Here is a 22431-nt window from a genome sequence, read left to right on the forward strand (position 1 = left end):
TTCTGTGAAAAATGTCATATTTCACCCTAGAGACAAAAGAAAAATTAAGATTTTATGTGAATAAAAATAAGTATTTTTCACTCCAAATAGTCATTACTCTGATAAAAAAAGTGTGTGTGTATTCACATTACTGTAATTCATAGTTTTACTGCAAAATACTGCAATAAAAAGTTTTTTTTTTCAAATCAGCAACACTACCTTGAAGTATAAACACTTTAGAAATTAAATATTTAAATGTTTATATTATTATTATTAAAAATGAACATTACAGTAATGAGAATGAGATTTGTTGACATTAAAGTGAGGAGAAATGCTTAATTAAATACAAAGAAAAAAATTCTTACATTTTAAAGTATGCTTTATAAAGCTTTTTTATGTTATTAAAATAAATAAAATGTATGAGTTCATAATTTCTTTCTTTTGAGGTCAAATATGACTGCTGTTTCATGAGATTCACCCTCCCATTCCCTCCAGATCACGACTAAAAAATTCTAAAGTTCATCAGTATTTAAGGTCGACAGAATGAAAAGGGTCTGAAATTATTGCTGGCAGTCACTTCACTGGAGCTTTCAGTGACTTTGAGACATTAAACAGCAAATCTCCACAGCGTGGCATTCTGGGTAAACCATGCTTACTTTGTTCAAGTGTACTTTTTTCACTGTTCAGTGGATGATTGTAGCAGATTTGCTTTTAACTTTCACATCTCTGCCAGCAGCTTTAAATGATCAGATCTAAGGCTTCAGTTCATCTACATTCATTAGCTGAATGGGAGAAAAAGCATATGCTCTGCATAAGGGCGTAACAACTTGTTTAGGAGTATATTAGCATGGACAAAAGACTGTTTTTGTGTTGATGAAGCTGAAATGGTCAGCTAGATAAAAACAAGAATAGACTATTATTTTAGAAAGTCCAAACTGAACGGTGTTTTAGTCAATATTCTACAAGTTTTTCAAATACAAAAAATGTAATCACTGAAAACAAAGGCAAAATCAAAAAGATCAAAAACACACAGCAGTTGTTGGTATAATGCTGTGTCTACATTATGTCAGAATTACCGTAATGACAAGCAGGTGATTCAACTGTTCAAGTATAGCGCATGTGTTCAGACAAAACTCATGGCCCTTAAGAGTGATATAAAATGTTTTTTGTATTCGTTTAGAGTAGACTTACAAAATCGCTGTCTATTTTTGTTACAGTCTCCAGCAGTTTTCTATTTCTAGTCACAGACTAGACTGTGAAACAACTGTGGCCTGTACCACGAAGCGAGACAAACAAACTCAGAGTTTCAGAGTAGGTTTAGAGTTGAAAAAAACAAACAAATCTAACCCAGCGGCCTCACAAAGCTCAATAGAAGCGTTCTCGATCGTCTAGAGTTTGAACAAGGGTTTGTGATAAACTCTGGAGCGTGTGCACTTGAAAGCCAATCATTAAGAACATTAGCAAAGCATTAGTTGTATTCACTTTTCTGCTGAAAAGATGTTGTTATTAAAAATACATTTAAATGCATTTACAAGGCAGGAATAAACACTTCTGCTGCAAATACATTTTCTATATATTTGTTTTTTTCTATGGTGAAAAAAGCTTTATCATTGCTGTATTTTCGACATAGCATTGTTTCTTCCACAAGCTGATCGCTTTCAGTGAAGCTGCATGAGATGCATGAGGGAGGAGAGAGATCAAATCAAAACTTCATCTACCTATGTGCTCTATATAAGTTACACTTTCACATTTATAAGATTTCAACATATATATTTATGCCTTAAATTATCACTGTGAGCTGTGGAACAGTCTGCAGTTAAATAATGGCAATACGTTTAAATCAGTTAGTTAGTCCACTCTGGCTGACGTTAATGTAGCTCTTATTAGTCTTCAACTGTTACAGTCTAATCTCAAACTCTGGCTGACAGCACCTTATCTGAGAGCTGTATGTAAAAACAACCCACACACACACATAAATTTATCCAAATCTGTTCCCATGAAGAAACACACTCATCTACATATTGAATGGCCTGATGGTACATATTCATAAAATTTTCACTTTTAGGTGAACTATTTCTTTAACGTGATAACTGTGTATGTTATCTCAAAGATAACATGATAGCCTGCTTCTCCTCTGAAACGAGTTCACTGACGTCACTTATGCAGCACACGGCAAACATTGTTACTCAATCAAAAGCCCATTTCACTGTTATGGAGATAAAATGGCTAGCAAACTGCAACATCTGTTGACTTCATGCTTGAGTTTTTAAAACACCGCTTCATGTTTTTGTGTAATCTGTTTTGCCATGTGATTCGCTCATTTGCATACACACACACACACACCAGTCGCAGAGTTTGTTGCGATTTCTCAGTGAGAACACGCATGTACACGCATGACCCCCATCGGCTGAAACCATAGCTGCACGGGAAGGAAGGAAGGAAGGAAGGAAGGAAGGAAGGGAGGGAGGGAGGGTCTCCTCTGTGACCCAGCCATGTGAGGTAGATGATTTCAGGTCTGGGCTTCGTCTGGATGAGGAACCTTTCGGGTTGCTTTCAGTCCCGGCTTTTCCTCCAGCGCCGGGAGTGACTCCCCCTTTGAGATGCTTCTTCGGGAGAGGACGACGAGCCCGACCGGCTCCCCTCTTCCTGGGACTGAGCGGAGGTGGAGGGGCGCTGGGGGTCCTGAGACGTGGAGGGGGACAGCGCCCTCTTATGGGGACACTGGGCCACCATGTGTGTGACACTCTGACAGTAGTGACACTTCTTTGGCTGGGGTGGAAGGCCACACTCTTTAGCGTGGTGGTCCAGACCTCCACAGTTGTAACACCTACAGAGGGATGGAAAATGCTTCATTATATTAAAACATTATAGAAATTATGCTTCTAGATTTTACTAATCAAATTGGAGATTTATTGGAAATCAGGACTTATCTTGCTTGTTTATATCAGAAAAATCAGTTTTTCACAAATCACTTTTTAAAGCTTTAAAAACGTTTCCTCTGCTCACCAAGGCTGTATTTATTTGATTAAGAATATAGTAAAAAGAGACAAATTGTGAAATATTACATACTAAAATAGCTGAATTTTAAAAAGGAATTTATTTCTGTGATGTAACGAAATAATTCTAATATGCTGATTTACAGCTCAAGAAATTTTTGTTGTCAATGTTGAAAATGGTAAATTATATTTTAGTGGAAACCATGATCATTTTTTTTAGAATTCTTGGTGAATAACATTTATTTGAAATAGAAATATTTTGTAACATTATACATATATTTTTAATTTGCTGAGCATAAGAGACTTTTTGATTTATTCATAACTTTTAACCAAAGTTAGTTAAAAAACAATCTTAATTATTCCCAACATTTGACCAAAGTTAATTTTTATTTGTTACATAACCATGGATTCAGTTTATTATGTTATTGGTGATTTGCATGAAGAAAGTGGAAACTGTCATTAAGATCATTAATCATTAAGATAAGACAACTAACCAGATTCAGAATGCAAACTAATTAATAATATAATGTATTTAAATAATAAAGTATAAATGCATCATGTTTGTATTCTAATAACGCTTGTCGTCAATAAAAAAAAAAGGAGGAAAATCTAATTAATGAAAATAATTCACCCCAAAAACATAAAATTCCTTAAAACAAGCTTTTAAATGCAAAACATTATTATTATTATTATTATTTTCTTTCAATTTTTGGAGCTGGACTTTTCCGAGACTTCCTCAAACCCAGTGTTGGTCACTAGAGGGCAGTACAGGATAAGACTGACTCCAATAACAAACATCCGTCTCAGAAATCCTAAACAAATCCTTTTTTTTTCATAGAAAATAGGCACTACAGTATTTAATAAGTATTGTTTTAATCATATAGGAGTAAAAAAAATAGAACAATAAAATGTAACAATAAAAACCCATTACATGATTCATAGCCACAAAAATACAAATAAGATTCAAGAATACAGTTCTCAGCTCTTTTGTTAGAAATGAGGGAACTGAGTGACTGTGATCCTGAGGAATTGTCTGGTAGTTAACAGGAACCTTGTATGTTACCATGGAGCCTTCGGTTGCCAAGGAAATTCCAGTGCATGGAAACGAGAGAGTAGGAAATGACATTATAGCTCTAAATATAGAGAATCAGATCAGATCTCTCAGTTCCACTAATGTGTGTGTGTGTGTGTGTGTGTGTGTGTGTGTGTGTGTGTGTGTGTGTGTGTGTGTGAGAGAGAGAGGGATATATTATTACACTGCTCTCTGGAATACTTCATTCTGATTGGTCGATCACAGCACTCTACAGTCATTTTTTTAGTGTTTTTTAATAATAATGTCAAATTACATCTGAATACTGTCAAGGGTTAATTAAATTTTACAAAACTGTTACATGTCTCTCATATGAGTGCTCTTTTAATATTCAATGAATATTAATTTTGGAGAAAAATAGCTACTAGAAGGATTATATGACGTACACAGACACAGCATATCGGCATTAAAATATATGTGTATAAATATCTATTAAAGATGAAACAATTCGTTTAAGGGGGAAAAAATATACCACTCAATGGAAATGGAAATGGAATGTTTTGTATACAACTTGCCCCAACCTGCATTTACGAGGGATCTAATTATTTTAATAGGTTACGATGTATTTAAGGTGGTGTTTTTACAGTGTCATTAGACAAATAAGAAGTGAGTCGTATTAATTAACTGCATTACCTATAGGGTTAGGGTTAACTGGGTGTAATTATGCATCATTTACTGTTATTGCTATAGTAAGTACATGTAATGTGTGTAACTACGTCATCTTAAAATAAAATATTACTGTCTAATTTAATAGGGTTTAAAACTAGTTGCTTAATACGGACATACAACAAACCCTGCTTGAAAAACACATATAATTGAATAAATTGGACTTTTGTCGTGCTGTGTCTGTATGTGCACTGACTGTACTGAGCCTGTAGGTGGCAGAGTGGATTAACTACAGCATCACAGCTGACTATTACACTAACAAACCTGACAAAACTGAGCTGACATCAATGCTGAACAAAAAACTCAATGTTTAAGAATGACATTTTGATCATTTTGACTCCTCACACATTCACATCGAAAAACATGGAAAATGGTCATAAATCATAAAATCTTGACAGTATAATTTCCCTCATTACATCCAGACTTTGCACGCACTGATAAAGATTTCTATTAACATCATAATTATATTTAAAACAATTATTACATGCTTTCGAACTTAGAGGCTACATATCATTTCAGTATTCACTGAAAATACAAGCAATATTTCTGTATTTTAACTGAGAAAATGACATGAAATCAGATGTCTAAAGGTTTTGTAATTTTTCTGATGACATTCAGACGCAAAGAAGGAGCTTTTAAACAATTAATTACTCTTATGTAACTATTCATCTAAAGAGTTATATTCATTTAATGATTGTATTTAAGACAATTACTACATGATCTTTAAATAAAATTGTGTCAATTTTCCATTTAAATTAAAGGTATGAGATAAAAGTCTTTTGAATATTTATTTTCCTGCAGGAATTTTCCTGAAAATCTCAGAGCAGACAAAGAAATAAGAAACATGATAGTCCCACGTATCGTCTAATGCAGTGTGTATGTGGCTATGGCTATAAATGTGCCACAGGAGCTTGTTTAATCATCATGGGTTCCGTTGATGGAATAATAATTCACATTGAAGCCTTGAAATTTAAATCAAATGAACTTTTTATTCAAGGTGATATATTAGCAACATGATTGAAACTAAAGAAGAATTGAATAAGATCAGTAGATCAATATTGTTATACTGAAATGTATGAATTCTTATTTTTGAAACAAACAGATGCCAGAATTGTCATATTATAAATAAAAAGATATCATCTGCAGACATCAAGAATTTATATCTCATATCCCTGGGAGACAGCATGAAAAGTTGATCCATTTCAGAGATCCTATGATTGTGCTTCGAATGAGAACAAGACCAGCGACCAAACCAAGTCAAATACATATAACAGACATCTCACAGTACTGTTAGTTTCTAGTAAACAAGGAAGAGCAATTATTCTTTACTATTACACCATATACATTATTCTATATGAAGTATTTTAGTGAAGTTACTGCTTTTTTGCAAAGAAGCAACTGCTTGCTTTTCTTTTTCCTGCAATGAAGATCTGTGACCATATAAGACTTATAAAATGTAAAGAAAGGTCAAGAATCGGAACTTAAATGAAGAGCTGAATGCTCAGACACCTTTGCGGTCAGAATTCACAAAGGTTCGATTTGATTCCTGTGCGTTTCTGAGTGCTCAAGTTGTAGATGTGACCCAGCAGCCACCTCGACAAAAGAGAGGGTGAGAGACATGACTGCAGTGAGAAGAGCAAGTGGCTCGTGCCTTTACCGCTCAGGAAAGAGGAAGTTGATCATGGAGACAGACTGATGCAGGAAGATTTCATGGTGACAGCTGCGTTATATAGGGTTGATTTTAAAGGGGTCATATGATGAATTAAATTTTTTCCTTTCTCTTTGGAGTGTTACAAGCTCTTGGTGCATAAAAGTAAATAATTTTCCAGTTTAGGATTCTTGATGGAAGGAATATCAGGTATCAAGTAGAATTAAAGTGCAGTTGATCAACATTAGTGTCAGACAGAAATGTTATTTTAGTTTCTTCGGCGTCCTGGCTACTTAGAAAATGATTTGCATTCAGTTCTTAGAAACTCATCTGGAGGACATAGTTAGGTGTCTTAAATGGACAAATATGAGGAATATGCATTATGATCGGATGAGATCAAAGCATCCGCATTTGATGAAGGTATAAACGTTGAGTTTGGGTGTTTCCTCCTTGCTTGCAATCTAAAGCCACCCCTGAATGACTGTATGAATGTACACTTTTAAATAAATATTCAAAAGACTTTTACCTTTAATTGAAGTGGAAAATTGCCACGACAAACATAAAATCAGTTGTTTAAAGATTGTGTAGTTAAATTTACACCATAAAACAACTGCATCATTTTCTTATGACATTAGATACAAAGAGCCGTTAAAAGAAATAATTTAATCTAATCTAAACTAAAGATTTATTAAACTCATATGTTTAAGATGTTAATTACACAATCTTGAACTTTTTTAGCTTCAAATCTTCAGTATTTGCCAAAAACACTGAAAATTATTGACATAAAATCAGCTGTCTGACGGTTCTTGGTTTTTTAATTGAGCTGTGTCCTAATATACCGGTTCAGTTTCCGGCAGATTAAAGAATTCTTCATAAATTCATTTTTAATCATCAGTGTTAACAAAACTTCCCTCATCTCATGTCTAGTTTTTTGTTAGCACATCTATAGTGATGGACTATATGATAAACACACACACACACACGCATATACATAGGCTACTTATAAATAGCTTTAACACAACAGACTGAAAAGAATTATTCAATGTTGTTTTTTTTTTGCTCTTATCGCCATGGCAACGGGAAGTAGAAGACACACTCACAATCAATGAGTCGTGAACAGTAAAGCGTTTGGCGAAACCAAACTATGAGCCGTCTACACTGAAAACTATGAGCTGTAATTCATGTGGCTTCACAGACCATTATCAACACTGGAATTGATTCTTTCATACAGAGAAAAGGAGAGAATTTGAACCACGAAACACGTCTACATTAAATCAAAAGTAACGAGTCTGATCAAAATGCTTGTGTGGGATAGAAATAAAAGATTTTAGATGAATAATCCTGTCTGCATATCAATCTTAAACTATGACATTATTCATAAACATTATATTACATTAAGGAATATTTTAAATGGAGTATGTAATTATATAATTCCCCGGCTCTATTTTATATGTCAATCTATTATTATTTATTCATATTATTACGAAATTTAGGCTAATTTTGAATTAGAAACATTATTAATTTAGGGAACAGGTTACAATAAAGGTCTCATTTGTTAACATTATAGTTAATGCATTCACTAACATAATTTAACAATATGAAATATATTTCATTAACAATAGTTAACTTTAGTTAATAAAAATTTAGCAAGTTTAACAGCTAGATCTTAAAAATGTTTCACATTATTCAATATGAATAAATTCTGTAGAAGAATTGTTAATAGTTCATTTACGTTACATAATGTAATAGAGCAATGTTAACAAATGAAACCTAAACAGAAAGTAAAAGTGTTTAGATGGATTCCATCTATTTTTGTGGGTAAACACACACACACAATTATGATTATAATTAAACACCTTTAAAAATTCAACAAAATATAATCAGTAATTCCCTTTAAATTGACTTTTTTTTCAGAAAGAAAGCAACAAGAAAAGTTTGCCATGTATTTTAAGTTTTGATTTCATTAAAATTAAGATTTTAAATTAGTTTTTACTAATTCAGATCTTCCAATAGTTCCAATTATTTCAATTAATCACTGCTACTAAACAACACTGGTTAGTACTACTCCTACTATTATAATTATTATTAATAGCAGACTTATGTTGTGACTTGTTCTAAAGGCAAGCTATAAATGTAAAGAATAAATGTATTAAACTACACATCCCATCATGCTCGGCGCACTCACCGGTCTCCCTTTGGTTTGCGTTTGAGGGGCGGGGCCTTGCCTTTGGGGCGTCGGTCACTGCCCGAGCATGGGCCCCCGCCGGGCCCCGTGACCCTGAGCGACTCCAGACCTTTACTCGACCTCTTGAAGGTGAATTCAACCTGCTCGCCCTCCTTTAAGCTCCTGAAGCCCTCCATCACCAGCTTACTCTGAACACACACACACAAACACATACACTTCATTTAATACAGATACAAACACACTTATATCATCTAGAAATATCTATATATTTATTTATAATTAATAAAAATAATAAAACATTTCATGGCAGGAAAAAACAACAGCGATCTTTCAAAATTTTTGTTTAAAAATGCAATGCATTGCAAAAATTGTTTAAAAGCAATGTTTAAAAATACATTTGACCACTTGCATTAAATGCACAATTTTATAAACTTCATTGCTAAAATTAATTAAAAACTAATTTTAAAAATGAATTTTTCATATTTAAATATTTGTAATAAACCCAGTGTTTAAGGCACTAAACCAATGCCAATGACAGAAAAATAAAAAATATGCACAAAAAAAAGAAAAAAAAAGAAACAACTAAAGTACATTTATTTAGTTTAATCACACCAAATATTAGTGTAGTTGTCTAAATACTAATTACTGCCTGACACAATTGAATACATTTGGTCATATCTACAGAAAGATCCATCAAATCTTGAACATTTGATGTCTGTCAGGGAGAGAAGTATATATAGATGTTCAACAAAAAGGTTTACCACAAATAGCAACTTCTGTCTGTCATTTAATCTTGCATTAAAATGCACAAATTTATTACACTGAAATCAAAACCTCATTTTGAAAACAGATGACAGAATCGAAAACATTTGATTAATATATAGGATCAAATCTAAAACATGTACAAAGAGCTACATCACACAGATCAGTCATATCTACAGCAAGATCCATAAATTGTAATTTAATGTAGTATAATAATCCACATGGGATTATTAAAAAAGATATAATATACATAAATGGTTCACGAGAGATTTTCTAAGCACTAAAAAAAAAAAGAAATAATGTCAGTATCACTGATTAATATCAATATCGATCATAACTACCAATCTGTCAGCATCACCTTGACCTGCATTATAAAAGCAATCTTTAAAAACACAATTGATCATGTTTCGTGCAAAAAATGCACAATTTCGAAAACTAACATTTCCTATTTATATAATTGTAATAAAACTGAGTGACTAAACTCCTTGCCAGAATGTCAGAATATTAAACATATCAAAAAATATTAGACAATTTACACCAAACAATAGTGTAACTGCCAAATGACAGAATCTAATACATTTATCACCAACTTTTTATTTAGAGGAGTTTTTGACATAAAAGTTAATACTACAAAAGTTGTTACAATAGAAGTAGACAATTCAGCAATATTTTAATTATATATATATATATGTGTTATTTGACAATATTTGATATTTTTGTTTACAGCTTTTATATTCAGGAGATTTTAGGAGAACTGTATCCACTGTCACACAAGATGCTTACAGCAAATATAATTGCAAATACTTGTTCCACAAATAATGTATATGCCTTAAGTAAACTTTTACATTAAAATACAATTTGAACAAATGTGAATCATAGCTTTTAATGAGTGAAAATTAATTAAAAATCCTCTACATAAAGCACAACGGCAGAATTTTTTTTTTATTTCATCATTCAGCAGATGCTTTTATCCAAATGAGGAACATTAAAAGCAATTTATCACATGTATTATTCACAGTCAACACACGGTGACCAAGGTGTTTATTAGTTTATTCAAATCCATCCTTCAATTTATATGATTTTCTGTCATTATAAATGCAAAGCAAAGACCCTGAGAAAAGATCAGAAATTATTAAAGCAATGATTTCGGAGCTGATTTGATGAATTTATTTAAATACAATTAATACTAGAAAACCACAAATCACAACTAGTTTATGATTATGCCAAAAACAACAAATCCTGAATATGTATCTATGTTTAGGCATTTGTTTGTGATTTAATAAAGCTTGATTGTGAGCTTTCTAATATAAAAAAAATAAAAACATTCAAACAAGTCGACTTCATCAAGTAACGTTGATTTAAGTCATAATTGTGATTCAAATACATGAATACTAATGAACTCCAGAAAGCTCATGGTCTTGTCACAGAGGCAGTGCTATGATCATACCATTTACATTTCAATTATTCATGAAATTAAAACAGCACTAACGTAATGCATGAATCAAATGCAAGAGGTAAAGCGCAGCTGACATGCATTCTCATCATTTACATTCCTCTAGAAACATCACGCTCAGAGAAAAGTCATCAAGACGCTTTAATAAGACTTTTTGGAAAGATGAATATTGAAATATCAGCACTGAATTCACATCTGGACTGATGAATGACATTTAATGCACAAACACACTGTCACAGCTCTCACTCATTGCTTTTTGTCACGGCGTCACGTTTAATTCAGCCGTGTAGGAAATTAATTGACATAATGAGCACAAAAAGCATTCTGATTTAACACTTATGACGGGGAGAAATTAAAAATCCATAGCATGAGAGAGAACTGCATTTATGAGAAAAGCCAGGGGCAAACCCCTTCACACGCAGATATATTAGATATGTTCTATTGAAATATCAATCTAAACAGCACAACACAATCAACAGGATTAGATCTTGGTAAACACACACACACACACACACACAAATTAACAAAAACATATTTATAATAAATACACATATTTCTATCTTTAAGTAATAATGAAGAAAAAAATCAGTTAATCAGTCAATATTATTATACATTAATATATTGTTTTGTATATTAATGTTTTAATATTATTTATTAATATAATTATGTTAATTTTGCTTGTTATTACAATTTCTCTTTCTTTCGTCTAATCTCTTTCTTTGTCTTTCTTTCGTCTATCATCTTTCTTTTTTCTTTCTATCTTTTTTCTTTTTTCCCTTTCTTTTTCTTTGTCTATTTTATTCTATCTATAGTCTATTTCTTTCTTTCTGTCTGTCTTTCTTTTTCCTTTCATTCTATTTCTCTTTCTTTTTTATTTCAATTTTTTTCTTACTTTCCATCTTTTCTTTCTTTCTATATGTCTATTTTTCTTTCATCTATTTTTACTATATTTATTTTTTTCTTTCTATCTGTCTGTTTCTTTCTTTCTTTCTGTCTGTCTTTTTCCTTTCTTTATTCTTTCTATCTCTTTCTGTCTATTTTTCTTTCTTTCTTTTTCTTTCTTTCTGGATTTGTCGTGTGAAAAACACTTTCCATTAATAATTAATAAAATAAAAATATAATATCCTTTTTCTTTTGTTCTTTCAGTCTCTTTTTTCTTTTCTATCTTTTTTCTTTTCTATCTATCTTTTTCTTTCTTTCCATTTATCTTTTTCTTTATTTCTTTCTATTTTTCGTTTCTCTCATACTTTCTATCTTTCTTTCTTTCTTATTTGTTTCTTTCAGTCTATATTTTTCCTTTCCTTTTTCTTTGTCTATTTCTTTCTTTCTGTCTTTCTTTTTCTTTTCTATCTTTTTCTCTTTTCTATTTTTCTTTCTTTCTTACTGTATATCTTTTTTTCTGTCTCTTTCTCTTTCTTCAGTGCTTTACTTCATTCTTTGTAATTTATTCTTTGTGAGTGAAAATAGTTTCTACACCAAATGTGTGCTTCTATTTCCAGGTCAAACTTCAGAGAGAAGCAATGCAGCTGCAGACACATTTCTGGCGTCTGAACTCATCCAGTAAAGCACAATTAAGAAATGAAATCCAAGAGCACAGGAGAAGATGTGTCACACTGTTCTGCTCACTGCAGGGGAAAAAAGCAAAAAACCTCAAGAGACGGAAGACAGAGAACAGGAGGGAGAAATACAGAGAGCGCCACCAAAGGGCCGGACGTATGGCACATCACCCCTCCTCCACATGTTTTCATCCTTCACTGTGACCTTTGACCTCTGCCCCCCCCCCCCTTCAAACACACACACACACACAGGCATCCCGTTTCCCTGCGCTAAATTAACAACACACTTCTGCTCTGACTACAAGACGTTCACGCAGTATTTGATCTGCTGACACACACTACATCACTCCACACACACTCCTGATAGCAGCCGGATATGAGCTCTGTGTGTGTGTGTGTGTGTGTGTGTGTGTGTGTGTAGGCACACGGTCAGCTTATGTCTGACTGAACTATCTTTAATTTTACATTTTAAAAATGCCTTTGAAGATGAACACATTGTTTCTAAATGAGTGTGAATGTACAGAATTACAAAACATTAACTAGAACTGAAATAATTCGATCAAAGGGACGATTTAGACGTTCAGATATCTGTTTGAATTATGATGAAGCTTAAAAATAAAACATATGCACAGAAAACAAATAGAAACAGAATTAAAAGTACATTTTATGTTTGTTTGTCCTGATTTGTTTTGTTACTTTTTGTGTTTCTTCATTACAATAAAACACAACAATGTAGCTCATTGTCTTTTACCGAAAGCTAGTTATATTTGAAAAGCAAACACAAACAGTTGTATAAAAAAGTGAAAGAAATCATAGCTTTTGGTAACTGGTTTATGTTGCCTTTTTCTTATCTGTCCAAACCATTTGACTTGAGATTTTAAACAATTCTAAACAGAACTTTAACATTTGTGCTCTTGGCAGATGTTTTCTTAAAAAAGATACTTCATTTACTGAGTTTGTGATTTTAATCAAGTATAGATATATCTTATGAGACCACAAATCAATTCTTAAAATTAAACTAGCAAAATAATAAGAAACAGCGCCTTTTTATTATTATTTCATTCAAGAACCAATTCAACCAGTGAACATTAATCAACAAGTCAAGCATTAATAAGATTATTAAATTAGATTATTAAAAAATACATTTAAAAATGCATTTCAAAAATAAAAAAAATAAATATATAATAACTTGATTTCAGTGCTACAAAGCTGTGACTGAACTGGAAAGTGAGCATTTGTTTGTGGCAGATCAGCAGCGGCTCCACCCACACACTCACTCCATATATGGGCAGAGCTGAAGGAGGAAGTCATGTGACCTGCAGCTTGTGTTGAGATGGAGACATGAAGAACTGAACAAATGGAGAAATGGAGACTAAAAGAGCAGGATGCAGAAGACATCGAGCTCTGGAAGAAAAGAAAATAAATTGCAGTGAACAAAACAAGATAGAGAGAGTGAGAAAGAATACTAAAGACAATAATGGAGAAAACAGAAAACGAAAGCTCAAGTAAAACAGAACTAAAGTTTAGATGAAAACAGAGTAAGATGAGCAGAGGATAAAATGACATCAGAAGCTAATGAGAAAGACTTTAAGGCAGATAATGAACTACATTCATAACATGTTCGGCATCATTCCTGTTATACAGCATTTTCATGTCCTCATTATGGGTCTTACATACTAAATAAAATATTAAACTCAGTATAAACCTAATCATATTAAAGATAAAATCATGTTAATTTCTGTTTTTTTCACAACTACTATCACAAAATGGAACAGAAAATAAACGAAAATCTATTTACATTTACTGCTATACATACAAATACAGTATAATATTACATTTGGACTACATTGAATTCTAAATAAACCTTTGTTTAAGCAGATATTGTTTTTACAGTGCATTATACACATCAAAAACAATAATTAAAAGCATTAAAACAAATAAAAACATCACCAGTTGTTCCTGCATTTTAGTTTCTCTAATCAAAATATTTCAAACAAAATTACTTGAGAAACTTGTTTTAATTTGTAATTAATTTATTGTTTTTCCTGAGTTCTCAGTATCACAATCTATGCCTTTTGTAAAATTCGTTTAAATTACAAAACTGGTGAGATGAAAGGGATTTTATTGCTATTAGTTGGTTTGTATCACAGTTTTAACTTCAGTTGAAAAAACTCAAATTATTATTAATAGTGTAAAGTGCTTTCTGGCTGTTAAACCCCTCAACACTTCCTTAAATGACAACACAAACATTAACATATTCAGTTTTTACGTTACAGAGCACAAACATTCTGTATAACAGTAATGAGCGTAAATGTATATATTCATTATAGCTCTCATAATCCTGTGATTGTAAACCTGAATTATCAGTCTTAGATCAAAGATTTTACACTTCCACATATAATATTAGATACTTGTCATCATGCTTGATTTAAAGAGGTTTAGTTCTTAGTTTCTTCTTAAATCTGTTTACAAATGTCGATTTCACATAATAAACATTTTCAACTTTCATTATTTACAGAGTAAAATAAGTGCCAATTTTAGGATTTGTGCATGACATCTGCTATCATATATTTCATCCTGCACTCCAGATATCAGTATTGGCATCAGCAGTTAAACAACAAACGGATGGAGCACAGGATGAGGAGAGCAGCATGTGTGTGAGAGGAGGAGTCTGGATGAGAGCTTCATCTCAACCTCACAACACACACACACACACACACACACATTTAACTAGCTATGTAAATAAGGACATACAGCAGAACCCATGCCTAAAAGAACAGCATTTCTAGAATGAAAAAATATAATGTACACTACAAATAATTTTTTCCAGTTAAACTTGTCCTCAAAGGGAGATTTTGCACACTTCTAGAGATAAATTTGCCTTTAAGCTAGAGTAAAGTGAGAAATAAGTGTAAATGCTGATTAAATATTTAAAAACTTCAACCTGTCATACAATTTTTATTTTATACTCTCATAAAAATAAAGTTTTTTTATTGGCATTGATCGTTCCATGAAGAACCTTTTACATCCATGAAACTGTTCTTTAGAATCTTTAAATGTTCTTCAAACTAAGAAGAAAAACTGTTCTTTTTAGAACTGTTAATTGAAAGGTTATTTTTGGGAACCCAAAATGGTTCTTCTATGGCATTGCTGTGCAAAGCCCCAGTTAGAAGCTTTATTTCGTAAGTGTATTTATTTTTACAATTTATGAGCTATAATATAATCTGGCATCGTAGCTCAGTGTAATTGACTACTTTTAGCCAACAACCTATTGTGGTCAATATACAAGAAATTTTTATTTTATTTAAAGTTATAAAGTTCAAATTCAAATTAATAAAGATAAAACAATTTATATCAATAACAGTTTTTGTTAATCATTTCTCATAAAGGGAAATGACAGCATAAAGGCTTTGTCAGATTTAGTTCACATTCGGAGATCAATTTGGACACAAATATAGCAAAGTAAGCAACAGATATAAAAAGTAATTCAAATGTAAAACTTCCAGTCTCTGCCTTATTGATCATACCAGTTCAGAAGAACAACCCCAAAGAACCTTTCAGTAAACAGTTCTTAAATAACCCTTTTTACCTAACATTTTAAAAACCTTTTTCCACTAAAGAACCTTTTTGTGCAATGGCAAGGTTTCATTGATGTTAAATCTTCTTCATGGAACCATCAAAGCCAATAAAGAATCTTTATTTTTAATAGTGTAGAAACACATGAAATGATCGAGTCATACACAGTGACACATTCGGAAAAATCAAACACAAAGCTCCTAATGAAACACACGCACACACTGCAGTGCGTTGATTCGGAGTGTGAGGGCCGGCCAAGGCCACGCCTCCTTTCCCTTTTTTGTCTTTAACGAAATTCCTCTTTTAAAGAATGTTAGAGGACCCCAACCCCCACCACACACACACACACACACACACAGAGAAATCCTCTTTACGCATATAAACAAACACACACACACACGCACGTTCTCTTGTCTTCTGATTCACATTTTTTCCTGTCCTGGATTGACACAAAAAGCTCATGGATTTGTAGGATATCTGAAACACTGGTGTGTTTCAATCAGGAGACTGTATTGATGTATTGGTGCCATGAAAGGAGACTAATGTAACAAAGGTAACACTTTCTTTAAAGCCTTTATATATAATGCATTAAAAAGTATTTTAATGCATTAATTATTCCTTGTAAAAGCACTTTATGATGCATTGTATGATAACTGTAAACACAATTATAATACTTATCTATTCATTATTACACCTTTAGAAAGTATAAATGGATTAGAATATGATAAAACGACCAATTTGAAGGAAGAAGGAATATGAAAATATTATATCCATTTTAACATTTACCTTTAAAAAATAACACATTATAATTTACATTATGAATAACTTTATAATGCATTATACATAAGTGCTTCAAAATAAAGTGGAGCCAACTTTTGGTTCAAAAAACATATACATGCACCATAGGTAAAAGAAAAATTAATGTACATGCACTGAGAAAGACCGCTTCATCAGGTTTAATACATCACAAATTTTAAAGATTACATTTTTAATTATTGTTGTTATAAATGTTTATATATAAAATAGTTTTTAACTGAATACTAATAAAATAATGCTGATTACATATTCATATGAAATGCTGATTCATTCATACAATTTCATATTTATAATAATTTATTGTAACTCCTACAGATAAATAAACATAATAAAATATGCAAATAATAACTAATATTTATCTTAAAAAATGTTTTGGCTTAAAATTTCTCATAAAGGGGAAAGAAATCAATACATTTTCTGAGGCAGACATTACGCAAACAGCACTGCATAGCTACATTAAGGTCAAGGGTTCAATTCCCATGGACTGATAAAAAAAAAAAAAACATAATAACAATCTGGATAAAAGCGTCTGCCAAATGCATACATGTATTGTGCTAAACCACACAGTTCATTCTTGTTTGTTAAGAAATGTGGCTTTTTTTTTTCTTTTTTTTTGATGAACTGCCAAATGAAACATTCTGTTTCTATACATAATATCAGGTTTAGACACACACTAAAGGAATAATCAGCTATACACACTGCTTATCACACATCGTAGACAACTCACACCCTGCGCAGGATAAAAGCTTTTTCATTTTCAATATAGCATGAAGGCACATGTACGTGCAGCATTCAGACACAAAGAATCCAAATAAACCTCCGCATAGCAGCGAAACGCAAATCTTTATCAGAGACATTATGAATTACAGCCTCTTCTGCCATTAGTCTGTTTAACACACACAAGCAGCCTCAACATCATGACCTGCATCTGCATGATGATAAAATTAGCTCGAGGGTTCAAAACATACAAATAATTAAGCAAATTAATGCTGTGAATATTGCAGCTAACCTCTGATATACTTATATATTTACGCATTTTGAGAGTAAAAATATGGTATTTTGCTCATGCATCACCGCTGTGAAAAGATAAAGCACCAAGTAAATGTAAAAGCATCAGTGAAAACTCATTTGCTGTACTTAAATTGTTTTATGCAAACTACGCCATTATATCATACACCCTGATCTCTGGAAGCCACTGCGTGTTTCCTGGTTTCAGAATTTTCATATACAGTAATGGAGACACAGGATTGACTGCACACAAAAATAAACCAACCAGCTCTTCCAGATGACAAACACGACTCTAATCAATACACTTTCCCATGCGATAAGGAAAAAGCAGGCTTTGTTTTCCAAATGCATTCGGTATAATTGTTTACTTCATGCGTATCAGAAACGTTTTATTATTAGTACAAGACATTCTTATAATAACTACTCTAATGCATGCAAGGTAGGAAATGTTCCATGTTTAACCTATGTACACAGATTTCACATTTAACATCAAGTCAGCATGGTTTAACCTGTGCTTTACAACACAGAGTAACTAGTGCATTTATTGTGCATTTCAACAGATAATTCAGGAGACAATCTGCTGAATTTGCAACTACAGATGTGGAGATTTCATTTGATTTCAACAAGCTAATTTCTAGCATTTGCCTCAATTATATATATATTATATGCTATCAGTAAGTTTTTTTAACGACACACATAACAGTCTGACTGTGCATCTGGCTGCTGCTTGTCTTTTTTGAGAACTGCATTTCCCAGAATGCACTCAGGTTTAGGGGCTACTAGCACAAGAGGTTCATGTTTAAGCCCATGCACAAAAAATCACATCCACACAAAATTGTAATTTAAATGAAAAATTTGCCTCAAAACAGTCTCAGAGATAAGTGTAAAACTGCCTGTTTTAAATCACTTCAAATAATTCTGTACAGATTTAGAATGCCTGCTACCAATTTCCTTAACTGTGCTAGTTCAAATGTTATACTCTAATTAAACAAAATTGTATTTTTAAACAAAACAATATGTCTAATATATCCATAAAAACACAAAACACAAGATAAATACATATGTTTTCAGCAATTGTAATTTGGTTATACAAATATTAAAAGATTATTAAAATACTGTTGAATTTGAGAAAAGAATGCACAACTGTGATTTTAATAACTCAAGATATTTACAAGGCTTTAAATTCTTTAAAAAATAATAGATAGACAGACAGACAGACAGACAGACAGAAGGATAGACAGATAGATAGATAGATAGATAGATAGATAGATAGATAGATAGATAGATAGATAGATAGATAGATAGATAGATAGATAGATAGATAGATAGATAGTCACTTGTTTCCTGTGCAAACTAGCTGTTATGTTATTGAATTTCAGATTATGCAGATGTGTTTTGGGACAATGGAAATATTTAGTACCAGGAATCATTTTAACATCTCATTAACATCCAGCAGTAAACATAACCCTGCTTGACAATATTATCACCGACAGATAACAAGAACACAATGTAACAGAAATGAAATCAAAACAACAATCCAGTGAGCTCGGGAGCTAACAGAACTCAGAAGAAACCTCTGCTTTTGTTCTGTAAGTCTGCGTGTGCTATTTTAAGGTGCCGTGGAAAGCCTGGAAAATGATGAAAGGAGATAATTTCCGGTTTAGTACATGTGTCCGTATTGATTTAGCTCTGAATGTCCATGAGAAGAAGACGAATTGTTGTGAATGGGGGCTGAACTACACCCCTGTAAACACGAGAGCACATGATGTTCAGTACAACAGTTCACACCGAAATCGCTTGCCATTTTATCAAAAGTCTGGTTGTGAGCGCCGTCTGATCATCGTGTGCTCCGTGTGGCACATTTTCCGACATGTTGGCAGGTTTATCAGACATGTTCCTGTGTGCATGAGGCGAATAAACGCCAATATCGCAGGCTACTCTCTCTTCTCGTCATAATAAAGGTTCCTTTAAGAGCTGCATCGTAAATACCTCCGTGTTTACTACTAATACGCCGTTCAACTGGTGATATCAATGGAGAGTGAAGATGCGTTTTTGGCGTTCTTAAAGTGACAGAGGATGAAAACACGCGCATGTTTACTTCTGCTTTCCTCGAGCACATCTGCTGCTGATGTCAATGAGATGCGACTGATAACGTGAAAAAGAGTCAGAGGAGCTGAACGGCTGAAACCCAGCACATGCATTATGGGACTTACTTGGTGAACGAACACGTCTAGTGGAGGGTCCACTGGCTTCCCCTCGCTGCTGGTCATCGATATAAAGCCAAAACCCATGCGGACATTAAACCACTTGCAGTAACCCGAGCCAGCAGGAATCTGCGGTGACCCGACACCTTTGCGCGGCCCTCCTGTGCGGTCAAAGGAGAAAAGCCCATGATGTTGTGTGCATATGTTTGAGATGTAGCCTATACTTTGTTCTCGGTGTGTATACAATGACCGTGGGTCTGCGTGGGCAGCGTTTCTAAAGGGAAATCCCCCAACTACTACTCAACAACATGCATTCAATGCAACGACGCCCCCTTTTCTTCATATTAAATCAATAGGCCTATATGGAGGTTTTCAGTGACAGACAGTTAAACTTTTGCATTTGGGTAACTTAACCTTCTATAGACTACTACACCCTTATCTACAACCCACCCTCTGGAAAACTGGAGAAACTCAATGAAAAGTAGAGCTAAAATTGTCGCAGTGCATTGTTGCTCAATGTACCTAGTTAGTAGCTACACTATGTAACTTCTTGCACATCTACCGTGTGTGAACCGCCTGGCGTGGGGCAGGTGTGCACACGTTACCCCCCCCCCCCCCCCCCCCACTACCGCTGGCTCAAACATCTCACCTTCACGCGTACAAACTACGTAAACAAAGCGCAATGGACAATATGAGTTCGCGTGAAAAGAGACGTTAAATAAAAAAAAAGCATCGTAACCTTCGGCCATGTTTCCCCGCGGACCCTCCGTTCCAAAGTTCCAGCGAAATCGTTTCCTCCGTGAAATGGGGTGATGCGCGTCACCGTCGATCCGACATCCCGATTTCCAGCGGGCACAAATTTAGCGCGCATGGTACGGCGTGCGTCTCCTTTTTGGATATTTTGTCATGTCTCTTTTAACATCTCCTATCCCCTCTCTCTTTCCCTCCCTCGCACATTCGCTCTCTCTCTCCCGCTCTCCGTTTCTCATTCGCTCGCTCTCAGCCCTGCACACGTGACTCCTCCGTGAGCCCGGGAGAGGGAGCGGACTCGGAACCGGGCTGGACTACAGCTCCACAGCTGCGTCACGTAAAAGCATCAGGTTCAGTTTTTTAAATCGTGTTATGACGAGTAGGCTAAAATCAGTTGTTTGCGTGCTCTGTAAGTCATTCGAGGGACCATAACAACTCCAGCATTTTAGTTTTTATTTTATTTATATGTAACAATTTTAATGATGCATTATGTAACCAAATTCCAACCGCTGGTAACCAAAGTCATAATATTTTATAGTCTTATGAAAGTAAATACTTGTATAACGCTTCATTTTTAACGCTTGTTGTAGCGAAATGCAACAACAAAAGTTTTCCAGAATGCATCTCTTTATACAGAGGGTAGTCGTTTTTTTCTGGAATTGTAGCCAATAAACTGTAGGCTAGAGCAATAATAGTCTTAGCCTATTATATAACAGTTGTTTTAAGTTATACCTTGATGCCATTAACCAAAAAGACGGAAAGGTTTATTATGCACGCATTTGGTTTCCTTTCAAATTTACAAAAAATATTCTTGTTCTTCTGCTGTTGCTGCTGCCTTTTTGCTTTTGTTTAAACGTTTCCAAAATATTCAATATTATAGTTCGGGAGAAATGAGATCATCACTAGCTAATTATCGTTTGTTGAAACACACTGCAGTTTGCATTTGTTGTGTGCTGCAGTATGAGAGATCTTTGCAGATCTTTAATGACCAAGCCATCACACATGGATTTACATCAGCTTTGCGGACTTGAAAATATATACATGATGATACCTACATCAGTGATTCATCTAGAAAAACAAACAAACATGAAGATATAAAATATAGGTATAGTGCATTGCAACAGAAGGCTATGAATATTTAACCTTCAAACTACATGATCTGTTGATTCATGAAAATAAACCAATGATAGGCTACAAAAAAAACAACAAATAGCAAATCGCCCCATTTTTTCCTGGTATATAAAGTAATAAAACATGGTAAACATGCACATCGATATGAACCCAAAATGTAACCTATTCTAATGGAATGTTCTAAAAATGAAAATATGGAACGGATGAAATGCAATCATACTTTCAAAGACTTTTTCTGTTTTTGTGCTTGTTGTGTTGTTTTGAATTGGAGCTATGTGCACAGTAGCCTACTCAACAACAACAAAAAACAGTAAAATGTGCATAATACCAACAAATTGAAATGAAAAGATTAGGCTAATAGAAAACTGACAAGTGAAATAATTGTCTCCTGTTCTAAAAATGTAATGTTTTCGTTTCTACAAGACATTCGTTTAGTGAACGTTTCTGACAAGCTCGTGATCAAACCTGATGGCTTGGCAGAGGATGTTTTTCTCTGTCTTTGAGTCAGAGGGAAAACACGTCGGAGGACTAGGAGTGAATCAACAACTACCCCCACAACGCTTATACGCTCCGCCCCTTTCACCCACCCACCCATCGATGCCGACCACCCA

General features: G+C 33.6%; 1 protein-coding gene across 1 annotated transcript in view; it reads right to left on the minus strand.

The window, feature by feature from the left end:
- The window catches only part of LOC132106443 (protein lin-28 homolog B-like), a 265393-nt gene extending 244439 nt beyond the window's left edge, over window positions 1-20954 (minus strand). The window contains exons 1-4 of the mRNA XM_059512120.1: window positions 20679-20954; window positions 19949-20100; window positions 8565-8752; window positions 1952-2806 (exon numbers count right to left, since the gene is read on the minus strand). Coding sequence (XP_059368103.1) covers window positions 2533-2806; window positions 8565-8752; window positions 19949-20100; window positions 20679-20688 — 624 coding nt within the window. The 5' untranslated portion in view covers window positions 20689-20954 and the 3' untranslated portion in view covers window positions 1952-2532. The remainder of the gene's footprint in view (window positions 1-1951; window positions 2807-8564; window positions 8753-19948; window positions 20101-20678) is intronic.
- Window positions 20955-22431: the final 1477 nt, after the last annotated feature.

This window comes from Carassius carassius, chromosome 27 (genome assembly GCF_963082965.1).
Source record: "Carassius carassius chromosome 27, fCarCar2.1, whole genome shotgun sequence".
Taxonomy (NCBI): domain Eukaryota; kingdom Metazoa; phylum Chordata; class Actinopteri; order Cypriniformes; family Cyprinidae; genus Carassius; species Carassius carassius.